A 12,532-nucleotide genomic window follows, 5' to 3' on the forward strand; every position below is an offset into this window, starting at 1 on the left:
TAATCATTTTCCAGCATGGGAATACTCTATTGTATTTAATATATAGTTTAAGTGTAAGGTTAAGGGTTTTTTACTTTTGTATAGATGAAGTTATTTTCATTCATTTACATGTGATTTAACCAATCTGCTTAGCCAATTGATCAGAATTAATAATTCTTAGTCAAACCTGTTGTCACAGATCAGTGTAGGGAATGATATGGATCCTAATAGGTTTGATTGGTTGCACAATAGCTACAGGCAAACAAATTCCCAATGTCTCTTTAGCAAAGAAAATTTAGGAGTAGATAGAGCAGCTTAGAAATTTTGTGAGTTAGTGATGTGAGTACATACCATGGTTAGAGCCAGAAAGAATAATCATAATTTTTAAAAGTCTGTCTTGCTAATTCAAGCAAAAAGACAAATCCTAGAATGAGTTAATGTCTGAAATAAATTAATGGTGTAGTTATGTGACTCATTCCATGTTTACTAAAGATTAATTCTATAAACATTTATCAAATGCTTGTTTGGGATACTGTGCCTTTGGGTAATGACTTCAATACGGATCCTGCCCTTTTTTAATGAGGTAGATAAACATACAGTACATAAAATGTTAAATAAAAGTTATAATTATTAGTGATAATTAAAAGGTTTAAAATAATAGGTTGAGAAATCTGGATTTCTGACTTTCACTTGATATTTTTAATGCATTTTCCTGTAAGCTAGACATCTTTCAATGATATTAACATATATATATATATATATATACATATATATATATATATATACCATGATAGAAAGTGTTAATGGTACTACAAAAAGTTATTTAAGTTTTTGAATCTTAGGGATGTAGATGAGATTGCTATAAAGCAGAAACTACAGCCAATTTTCAGTGTTTTTGTTCAGCAAATGTTAATTGAGTATCTATTTTGGAGAAAGACATAGCACTCAGCTGCATTTAACCAGCAGACCTACTGGGTTTTTTATCCAGCATAATTGTTTTGTGTTTTATTTTTATTTTTTTAAATTATCATGCAATAAAATTGATTCATCCTTAGCATACAGATCTCTGATTTAAACATGTTACAGGTTTATGTCATGACCGCCACCGTGGGGATGCAGAACAGTTTTGTCACTCTCAAAACTCCCTTGTGCTACATACCTTTATAATCACATCTTTATCCCATCCCCGATCCCTAAAAACCATTGATCTGTTCTCCATTACTTTTGTTTTATCTTTTTGTTAATGTTATAAAAAATTAATACAATATTATTAAAAATAGACTCATATAGTATGTAACCTTTTGAGATGGGCTTCTTTTACTCACGAAAATGGCCTATGAGTTTCATCTAAGTTGTTGCATATATCTGTAGTTTGTTCTTTTTTATTGCTCAGTATTATCCCATTGTGTGAATGAACCACAGTCTATCCATTTAGCACTTTTGAATGACAGGTGGATTGTTTCAGGTTTGGCAATTATGAATAGAACTGTTGTAAATGTTCATATATGTATTTTTGTGTGAACCTAAATTTTTATTTCTCTAGGGTAAATACCCAGGAATGGGATTGCTGAATCAAATGGTAAGTGTATATTTAACTATATGAGAAACTGTCAAATTGTTTTCTAGAATGGCTGTACCATTTTGCATTCCAAGCAGCAATGTATGAGAGTTCCATTTGCTGTGCATCCTTGAAAGCAGGCACCTGGTGTTCTCAATATTTTTTATTTTAGTCATTCAAATAAGTATGCAGCAGGATCACATTATCATTTTAATTTGCATTTCCGTAATGATGTTGAACATTTTTCATGGGCTTTTTATTCATTTGTATATATTCTCTAGTGAAGTGTCTATTCAAATCTTTTGTTCACTCTTTAATTGGGTTATTTTCTTCCCATTGAGTTTTGAGAGTTCCTTATACATTTTGGATACAAGTCCTTCATTGAATATGTAATTTTTAAGTAGTTTTCTCAGTCTGTAGCTTGTTGTTTTATTCTCTTAACATTTTTTTCCTGCAGAGTGAACATGTTTAATTTTGATTATGTCCAATTTCTCAAATTTTTTTAATGGATTGTGCTTTAGATGGCATATCTAAGGACGCTGACTCATCCTAGGTTATGAAGATATTCTTCTGTGGGTTTTTTTCTAAAAGTTTTATAGGTTTTAGTTTTACATTGAGAATTATGATTCATTTTGAATTAATTTTTTAAGATAAGGTGTGAGGTTTAAGTCAAGGTCCATCATTTTGCATACGGATGCTCAATTTTTCCAGCACCAATTATTGTTAACACTGTCCTTTCTCCATTGAAATGCTTTTGCAGATTTGTCAAAAATCAACTGACTGTGTATGTGTGGGCTCTCTGTTTTGTTCAGTTTATCTTTATGTCTGTCCTCTAGTTAGTAGCATTTTTCCTTCTTATCGTAGATTTATAGCAAGTCAAAAAAATACTCTGATTTTATTGGTTTTTATTTCAAAATTGTTTTAGATATTTTAGTTCCTTTGACTTTTTATATGAAATTTAAAATCAGCCTGCTTATAGTTATAGAAATATATTTTGGGGATTTTGGCTGGAATTATATTAAACCTGTGAATTAACTTGGAGAGAATTAAAATCTTTATATTGATTTCTCAAATCCATAAATATAGTGTCTTTCTTTTTATTAAGGTTTTTTATTATTCTTTCTATGTATTGCTGAATACTATTTGATAATACTTTTTGAGGATTTTTTTTTTTTTTGCCTCTGTCTATGAAGGCTATTGGTCTGAAATATTCTCTATTTTTGTACTGTATTTGTCTGGTTTTGGTACTACAGTATTGCTGGCCTTATAAAATGAGTTCTTTCCCCTCTATTTTCTGAAAAATATTGTGGAGAATTAATATTATTTTTACTTAAATATTTGGCAGTGAAACTACCTGAGCCTGGAGATTTCTTTGTTGGCAGGGATTTAACTATGAATGTAATTTCTTTAATAATTATAGGACAATTTAGGTTATCTATTTTACATGAGGTAAGTTTTGGCAGTTTGTGGTTTTCAAGGAAGTTGTAAAAATTACGTGTGTAGCATTGTGTTCATAGTATTCATTATTTATTAGTCTTTTAATGTCTGTTGGGTCTGTAATGATATCCTCATTTCAATCCTGATAATGGCAATTTATGTCTTCTCTCTTTTTATTTTAGTTGATAGAGGTTTATAAATTTTACAGATCTGTTCAAAGAAACACTTTTTGGTTTCACCTGTTTTTCTCTATTGTTTTACTGTTTGTATAGTCATTGATATCTACTTATATCTTCATTATTTACTTCCTTTGTTTTCAGTTTATTTTTCACTCCTTTCCTAACTTTTTATGATAGAAATTTATATGTGAAATCTTTCTTTTTTCTCATCTAAGCATTTAATGCCATAAATTTCCCTTTAATTAGTGCATTAGCTATATACTATAAATTTTATTGTGTTATATTTATATTTTAATTCAGTTCAAACTTTTCTAATTTCCACTGAGACTTCATTTGGTCCAACTAGTTTGTTGAAGGTGTTAGTATAATCATGAAAAGGCTAAAATATCAGCATTTTGAGGAAATTAATAAAAAATTTAATCCTGGGAAAAATATTTTCTCCTCTGAATTGAGAGAAAATAAAGACACCACTAGTATAATTGCATAATATTTCTAAATAATTCTATTTAAACAATGTTTCAATCTGCTGTGTTTGCATTTCTTAACCTTGGACCGATTGAATATGAATAAAAGAAAAAGTCTCTTTAAAAAAGGCCACAGGAAAAAATTGTGAAAAGAGTTTGCCTTAGGTTTCTGTGGAGTATTGTGCATGAAAATTTGAAATAATTGACCATATATTATTGTTTGTAACAAATCACTGAATTATCTACAATAATTCTATTATATTATTTTCAGCGAGCTAAATGAGTTGAGGCGATTTGTATTATTAAAAGGGTGTGATTTAGGCACTGGGGAGAATATAGGCCAATGAATTATATTAAAGACCTGTACATTCAGGTTTATCTAGAAAAGATTTATCTTCTGCCAAGGCACTAAGTTTCATTTTTATTGATTTGTACATGGGGATTATTTTGAAATTTTCAGTTTTTAAAAAAGTCCATTTAATCTTTTATCACTTGATTCATCATCTTCAAATCTTATACAAATCATACTCAAGATACATATTTGGTTGTTTGTACTTCAGAATTCTAATATGAATTCAAATATTAAAGAATTCCCCATTCATTCTCCTCTTCCTCAAGCAGAAAATTAATGGCTTATTGCAATGAAAAGCTTCTCTAATGTGAATATTTTAATTAGAGAATACAGATCTTTTATGGTTTTAGTAAACACAGAAACTTAATCATGAAATGGTCATTTAGGAAAGAAGATAATAGATTGAAAGAACATCATGATCATCAGTATTTATTGCTTACTCTACCTTGTGTCAGATTACTATTTCAGCATAAGCTTGCCACTCTTCATTTTATAAATGCAAAAATATCTAGGGCTTGCTCTATTAGCTAATACTTCTAGTTTCCCTCTACCTTACAGGAAGTCACCATTTAGTAGGATGATATAAAAATATGCAGTCAGTTTAAGTAAACATGACTAAATATCTTAATTTGCCTTAAATTTCCTTCCTGCCATTTTGATTAATTTTAAAATATAGATAAATGAGTAGGTGTTGAGCAAAGTTATATAGAATTGATAATGCCTTTACCTTAAGTAATTACATAGATCTAAATTTTCTTATGCTTAGCACAGTACTTTGTACATAATATTAATAGGTCCTCAGAAATTTTTGGGGTTTTTTTTAATCTTTTTATTTTATAAATTTGAGGGGGATACAAGTGCAGTTTTGTTACATAGATATATTGTGTAGTGGTGAAATGTGGACTTTTGGTGTAACCATCACCTTGAATAGTGTACATTGTATCCATTAAGTAATTTCTCATTCCTCAACTTCTTCCCATCCTCCCTCCCCCTTCTGAGTCTCCAATGACTATTATTCAGGAATTTTTAAAAATAAGTATTTTTTATTTTAGGATAGTTTTAGATTTATAGAAAAGGTGTGAAGGTAGTACAGAGAGTTCCCATGTGCCCCACACCCAGTCTTTCCTGCTATTAATTTCTTCCTTTAATGTGGTACATTTGTCACAATTAATGAACCAATATTGATACGTTATTATTCTCAGTGTATACTTTATTTAGATTTCCTTAGTTTTTACCTAATGTTCACTTTTTTGTTCCAGTATCTCATCTGGGATCACACATTACATTTAGGTGTCATGTTTTATTAGATTCCTCTTGACTGTGACAATTTCTCAGACTATCCTTGTTTGGGGATGACCTTGACAGTTTTGAGGTCACTGGTTAGGTATCTTGTGAGCTGTCCCTCACCTGGGATTTGTCTGATGGTTTCCCCTGATTAAATTAGAGTTATGGGTTCTGTCATGGGTTCCCCAAACCACCCCCATGTTTGATGCTTCACTAAGAGGACTCATAGAAATTAGCATATAGTCACACTCCCAGCTATGCTTCATTACAGCAAAAGGATACAAACCATCATCAGCAAAAGGAAAAGGTGCATGGGGCAAAATGTGGAGGAAATCAGGTACAAGCTTCTAAGAGTCTTTTCCCTTTGAGGTTACATAGAATTGTTTAATTCCCCAGCAATAAGTTCAGACTACAAAGGTGAAATGATGTGTACCAGGGAAGCTCATTATAGACTTAGTGCCTAAGGTTTTTATTGGGGGATGGTCGTGTAGGCACCCTCTTTCTGGCATATACCAAAATTCCAGACTCCCAGAAGGAAAGTGCTAGTGTTTGGCATAAACCACATTGTACAAAAAGTTTAGGCACAGTGAACCACTTTTGTCAATTAGGATGGTAGGAGCCCTCCAAAAATTCAAGTTCCTGGTGCCAGCCAAGGGCCAGCCTTGTAAGTAAAGACAGGACTCATATATTAACTCTTATCTGCATGTGGATTTTTGGGAGGAAGACCACAGAGATAAAATGCCATTCTCATCACATTACAAGAATATATACTATCAATGCGACTTATCACTGTTGATGTTAACTCAGGAATGTTTTGTAACAGAGAGGAAAAATAATAATAGTTATACTTATATATTCCTTATATTACATAGTTTTCTATTGCTGCTGTAACAAAGTACCACAAACATAGTTGCTTAAAATAACAGCTTTATTGTCTTATAGTTCTGGAGGTCATAAGTCTAAAAATGGGCCTTGTGGGACCAAAATCAAGGTGTTGGCTGGGTTGCATTCCTTCTAGAGGCTCTAGGGAAAAATATGTTCCTTGCTTTTTCCAGCTTCTAAAGTCTGTCCTCATTTCTTGGCTTGTGACACCCTTCCAGCAATAGCATCACTCCAACCCCTGTTGTCTTTCATCACATCTTCTCTCTGACCCTCTTAGGGGGCCCCTGGGATTACATTGGGTTCATCTGGATAATCCAAAATGATCTCCCCATCTCAAGTCCTTAACTTAAAGCTGCAAAGTCCCATTTGCCATGTATAGTAACATATTCACAGGTTCTAGGATAGGATTAGGATGTAGACATCTTTGGGGAGTCATTATTCTACCTACCTCACCTTAACGTTCTGAGCACTTTATTTCATATAATCCTGACACAATTTTATGAGATAATTTCTATTACTGTCTCCATTTTATAGATGGAGAAACTGAGGCTCAGAGAGGTTAAATAACTTCCCTACACCTGCAAACCTAGTATTTGATAATAGATCTAGGTTCCAATGTTTCTGCTCTTAACCATTATTCTATAACCTTTCAAGAATGAAAATCCTCCCATTTTTATCTTTCTTTGATGGTTCAGAAAATATTTTACTATCATATACTTTTATTCTTAATACTGTTTTCTTCATTTAACTTATGATCATTTAGTAGTTTACTGTTTGCCAGAAACAGTGCTAAGTATTGAGGACACAACAATGAATGAAATATCACCCCTCCCCTCAGAGACCTTTGAGTGAATGGGAAAGACACATATCAATTTCAGTCACCATTTTCTTGGGTATTTGCAAAAATCCAATATCACAGAGAATTTTGGCCAACAGTTTACTTAATATGGGATTGCTTTGGCCAAGACCTTGAAATGCAACTCAAAATTCTAGAGCAGTCACAAAGGAGCAAGTTTGATTGGGAGAAGGTGGGAAGACTGTGCAGAAGTGGGAAAATTGATGACAGAAAAGGGGGAAGATGATCAGCTGATGAAGAATTATGATGCAGTGGTCAGAAATTTACATTTGACTCTGAGGATGCTGTGGAGCTGCTGAGGAGTTGTGAGTGGCACTACACATGGCCCACTGAGCTCAGTAAATTGTTACTCAGTAGATGAATTGAACAAATAAATGATGTATCTGATGCTTTAGGCATGACAAATGATTTGTAGATAAAAGCAAATAGTCATTCTTAAACCTGGCTACAAGTCCCCTTAGGAATTTTAAAATATCCCAGTGCTCTGGGTTCTCTCAGATTATGCTTCAGTTGGCCTAGGCTGGGCAGAATGTGTGTGTGTCTCTCTTTTTAAATTCTTAAGTGATTCCAATGTGTATCCAGGGTTGTTGAGAACTATCAGAAGGAAGAGAGGTCAACAGAAAGGAATGAGGAGAGGTTTAGATGCAAGTTGATAAAGTCCTTGGCAAAACATTTATTAACAAGAGCAGAGAAAATTAATTCTGATGGATGTTACAGAGGGAAAGGCAGCTGACCTCCATGGTTGCCAGACAGAGAAGGAATTAGATAAAGAGCCATACTTAGGGGGACAAGATATTTTGATCCTGTACTTTCCAACACCTAATATAGCTCCTTGCACTTAGTAAAAGATCGTATAAATATCTGTGTCCAAGTAACATTTAGTATATTCAGATAGCTTTTCTTTTCTTAGCCTGATACTTAGAAAAGGAGAATTTCGATTAGGCACTAAGGGGAGGAAGGGAGCGATGACAGCAGCAGTTAACTTTTAATGAGCTTTACTGTGTTCTAGGTACAATAGGAGGTGTTTTACTTGTATTACCTGATTTACATGAGCTCTTAGGTCACTGAGCATAGGGAAGCTCTCAGGAGAGCAGGCTTTGGACAGCTAGAAAGGAGCCCTGACCTCCTCAGGTGCTGGGGTGGTGGGGGAGTGCTGGAGAAAGGCAACTGGGAGGTAGGAGAACAGTAGAGATGCATGTTCTGTTTTGTAAGTACTAAGGTTTGAATGTGTCCCCTCCAAAATTCTGGTACTGCCTATGTGATAGTATTCAGAGATGGGGCCTGTAAAAGGTGATGAGGCCTTGAGTGCTTCTTCCTCATTTATGGGATTAAGGCCCTTATAAAACAGGCTTCAGGCAGCATTTGGCTAGCTTGCCGTCTTGCCCTCCCACCTTCTGCCATGTGAGGACACAGCAAGATGGCCCTCACCAGACCAAATGCTGGCAACTTGATCTTAGATTTCCAGCCTCCAAAACCATGAGAAAATACATTTTTGTTCTCTATAAATTACCCAGTCCCAGATTCTATTATAGCAGCATAAACAGACTAAGACACTAAAGTTTTGTGTAAGGCCGACTTGTTTGGGGAAGGGAAAAATCAGAATTATCGGTGAGCTAGTCCCGGAGTCCTCAGAGTGATACATACAGAAAACTCACTATATAGGTGTGAGGTTAGCGCTAGCTGTGTTTGATTAATAGAACTAGGCGATGCCTTCAGCTCTTTTGTCCTTGTGCACTGAAGACTGTCTGGTTTTTATTCTAAACCTCCACTCTTGGCTTATTTACCACATCATCCAAGATAAACACTGCCCACCTGTTTTTCTGCCTCACTGTCCCATTTTTAAAACCACAGTCACTTTTGGCAGTGCCTCGCTCATTGTTCTGGTCAAATCTCCTTAAAACTTATCCCATGCTAAGAGCCAAGCCCTAGTCCTTTTTCTCCCATGTGGAGACCTCAAAATATCAGCTTCCATTTGCCCCCAAACTAGGAAGGTGCCTGGAATCCTCTGCTTGGCTCAGTATATCAACTGTAATTATCACTTGAGATTTCTTTTGCACCAAGTATTTTAATTTTTGATTTTATAAACAGTATAACAGTGTTAGAGAAAGTACAGAAAACTGAAAAGTGTATTTAAAATTCATTTAAATGCCAAACTTAAGAGAGTGGTTACCTATGAAAGGGAAGAGGAATGTGATCTGGAGTGCTGTATAGAGGCCTCCAACTGTATTGGTTATGTTTTATTTCTTAAGCTGGATGGTATTATCACAGATGTTCTGTTTTGTTCCATTTTATATATCTCCACTATTTTATAAAACATTGAAGAATTGGTTGTAAATCATACTACCCTAATAATGTCATGCTCTTTTCATTCATTACTTTGCTGCAAAATCTCAGATGATTCACCTTTGTGCTCCTCATAAAATTTTAAAGGGAAAATCTCCAACAGATCATATAGACAAGTATTGTTTTATATGAGAGGCTCCATTTTTTAATAATGCTTTTCTACTCCATCAGAATAAAAATTGAATATTTAATAATCCATGACCAAAACTTTCCACTAAAAAGTAATTACATATCTGTGCTGTACTGGGATATGATATTCAGCTCTTAAATTCTGTGCTTTTATGACCCTCTCTAAAGTGCTAAATTGTAAAGGTAAAATGAATCATCTTGTTTTCCAACACCAGAGGGCACCAAATTTCCTCTTGGAGCAAAATAATCAAAATAATTTTTTTCCATCAAATAATTTCATACACTGGGTAGAATATGGAATGGTATACTTTTACTTTCTTGACAGATCAAAAAAGTAAGAGATTTTGTGTTTTGTGAGAAAGAGTTTAGAGAATCATAATAGGGCTTTCTCTTGCTGCCATCAGCTAAGAATCTGCCAGAGCTTTTGCTAAATTGCAAAAGCAATTGTTTGTTCAGGGGGAATAAAACTGCTACTCTGGGTTAGTGTTTGGGATAACTTATTTTTAAGGCTCTACAGATATGTCATCTATTCTGGTTTTAACTTTTAGGTGGCATGTGCAGTTTTCTGAAAATAGGCATGTTCCCTAAATTAGGGGTAAAATATCAATGGCAAGTGTTGTGCTTCAGTATGGAGTGGAGTGCTGACAGAGAGGAGTGAAATAATGTAAGCCAGTAGATTTCAGTGAGCCATTCATATACACTGATGTTTAGCAGAGTTTTCTTAACTTACATTTGATAGATTATCCTTCCCTCATTCTTAAATAAAAATGATTGGAACAAGGCCAAAGCAGTCAATGATTTCTTTTCACTAATTATGCTTTTTTTGTCCAATTAAACATTTAAAGATATTTTTACATTGCCCTAAATTGTCTCTGGCTACTATATTTTCCTTTTTCTCTTTTATCTCTGGCCACAACAATTGATAATCTATTTAGGTTGTCTAATCACTAGCAAATACAAATGAGGCAACTTCTATAAAGCAGCAGCATAATCCAGTGGGATAAATATTAATACAAAGCATGTATTTTAAGGAAGTAAAGGCACTACGTCCTTCTATATACTTACTTTGATGGTGCACTTGTTTCCTATTGCTGCTATAACAAATTATCACAAATTGAATTGCTTAATACACAAAAATATAATTCTGGAGGTCAGAAGTCTGAAATGGAGCTCACAGGGCTAAAATCAAGGTCTTGGCAGGAGTGCTCCAGGGGCGAATCTGTTTTCTTGACTTTTCTAGATTCTAAAGTCTGACTGTTTCTTGGCTCATAACTACTTTCCTCAAAGCCAGCAACAGCTGGTTGAGTCTCTCTGATAATGCCATCTCTCTGCCTCTGCCTTCTACCTCATTTCAGGACCTGTGATTACACTGCCCCCCAATTAATCCATGATAATCTCTTTATTTTAAGGTCAGCTGCTTAGCAACCTTAATTCCATCTGCAATCTTAATTCCCTACTGTCATTTAACATAATATATTCACAAGTTCTAGGGTTTAGCATGTGGACCTCTGTGGAGGAGGGAGGGAAGTATTATTCTACTCACCACAGATGGTTTTGGTGGAATCTTTGAGTCAGGCCAGACTTGAAAGAGAAGAGGCAGCTACTTATAAGTCTTCATAGCTTCTAGAAAAATGAATGGTTTCTTTGACCTTCCCTGGAATTTCCACATCATTCATTTCTCTAGTTTTTCTTGGGGTTCTGAAAATGAGTATGTGTTCTAGGAGGCATAATTCATTAATTATATATCTGCCATAAGTATCATAATTTGGCAGAAATGATCAGATTAGTCTATTAGGTCTTGCTTAAGTAGGATAAAGGCAATTAAGTTTGCATGGGGGAGCTGTATCAAGAAAGCTAAGAGGCACAAGGCATTGTTTGAAAGATTTAGAGGACTCTGAACAGAGAAAACCTCACGACAGCAAGGGCTGCTTAGATAAAAGGTATAGTGCTAAAGTTAATATTGACTTACCCTGCAGTGTTGCCTGGACCCAGGGCTCTGCGTGAAGAAACATTAGACAGTAAACCACATCCTCTTGGTACATAAATAACTCCCAAGTTGCATTAGGCTATGTCAAGAGCTTCAGACTACTAGGGTCCATTTTAGTCCATAAAAATAACAGTCACACTGGCTGGGTGTGGTGTCTCATGCTTGTGATCCTAGTACTTTGGTAGGCCATGTTGGGAGGATCACTTGAGGCTGGGAGTCCAAGACCATCCTGAGAAACATTGCTAGACCTCATCTCTACCCTCCCTAAAAAAAACCAAAACAATAAAAAACAAAAACAACAAAACAAAACAAAAACAGTCACAGACCAAATATGTATTAATGGTAAAGACAATAGCTTTCATTTGGGTGCCTGTGTGTGTTAGTTTTTTGCACTTATTAATGAGCCTAAAAGTCCAAAATGCCATATGAAAGACAATCTTAAGTTCTTCTCAGGTGGTATAAATTTAATGAGATAAAGATGCCACAAATTTGCAAAGTTTGATAAGAGTTAAGCTCTCTTTGAGTTCATTATTTATGTAGGTCCCAAATGATTATGCTAAATATTGAAGCTATAACTTTAGCCTTTAAACTAATCAGTAATAGTTTGGGGAATGGTGTATGTTGTGGTATGTTTAAGATTTTCTGCTTGATCAGAAATGAGTTGCAAAATTCTGCTCTGCTGGCAAGCTCTGGAGCATTCTGTGTAGTCCCTAAATTTTATGCAGTGACATCTTCTAGCCTAGATTAGATGAATATGTTCATTATTGGGGTCATCCAAGAGAGCAAAAAGCATTTGCAGCCACTAGGAATACTTATGAGCCAAAGAGAAGTGCTCATCTCAACACACTTGTAATTGTAGAAAGGTGTCCCTTCATTTTATGTGACTAGTCTCTGTGTTAGGATATTTTGCTTTTTCACAAAAGATTTTATCAAAGTTCAGGACTACATTCTTGAGAAATCAATAATCTTTATACCTACTGCTTGATTGTCACCTATTAGACAACTGTTGTCATACTGAGTGTCAGAAGTTTCCTATCTATTAGTTAGTAATAAATATTGAGAATGTAATGGCTTCACCTTCA

General features: G+C 34.6%; 1 protein-coding gene across 2 annotated transcripts in view; it reads left to right on the plus strand.

The window, feature by feature from the left end:
• Positions 1-12,532, plus strand: part of RNF180 (ring finger protein 180) — a 135,195-nt gene that overhangs the window by 47,925 nt on the left and 74,738 nt on the right. Inside the window, exon 4 of one of the 2 annotated variants that reach the window (XM_045566072.1) lies at positions 1,523-1,582. In XM_045566072.1, coding sequence (XP_045422028.1) covers positions 1,523-1,582 — 60 coding nt within the window. Of the gene's footprint in view, positions 1-1,522; positions 1,583-12,532 lie in introns of those variants that run through there. The other variant, XM_045566071.1, reaches the window with a different exon arrangement.

The sequence above is a fragment of the Lemur catta genome, chromosome 12, assembly GCF_020740605.2.
Source record: "Lemur catta isolate mLemCat1 chromosome 12, mLemCat1.pri, whole genome shotgun sequence".
Classification (NCBI taxonomy): domain Eukaryota; kingdom Metazoa; phylum Chordata; class Mammalia; order Primates; family Lemuridae; genus Lemur; species Lemur catta.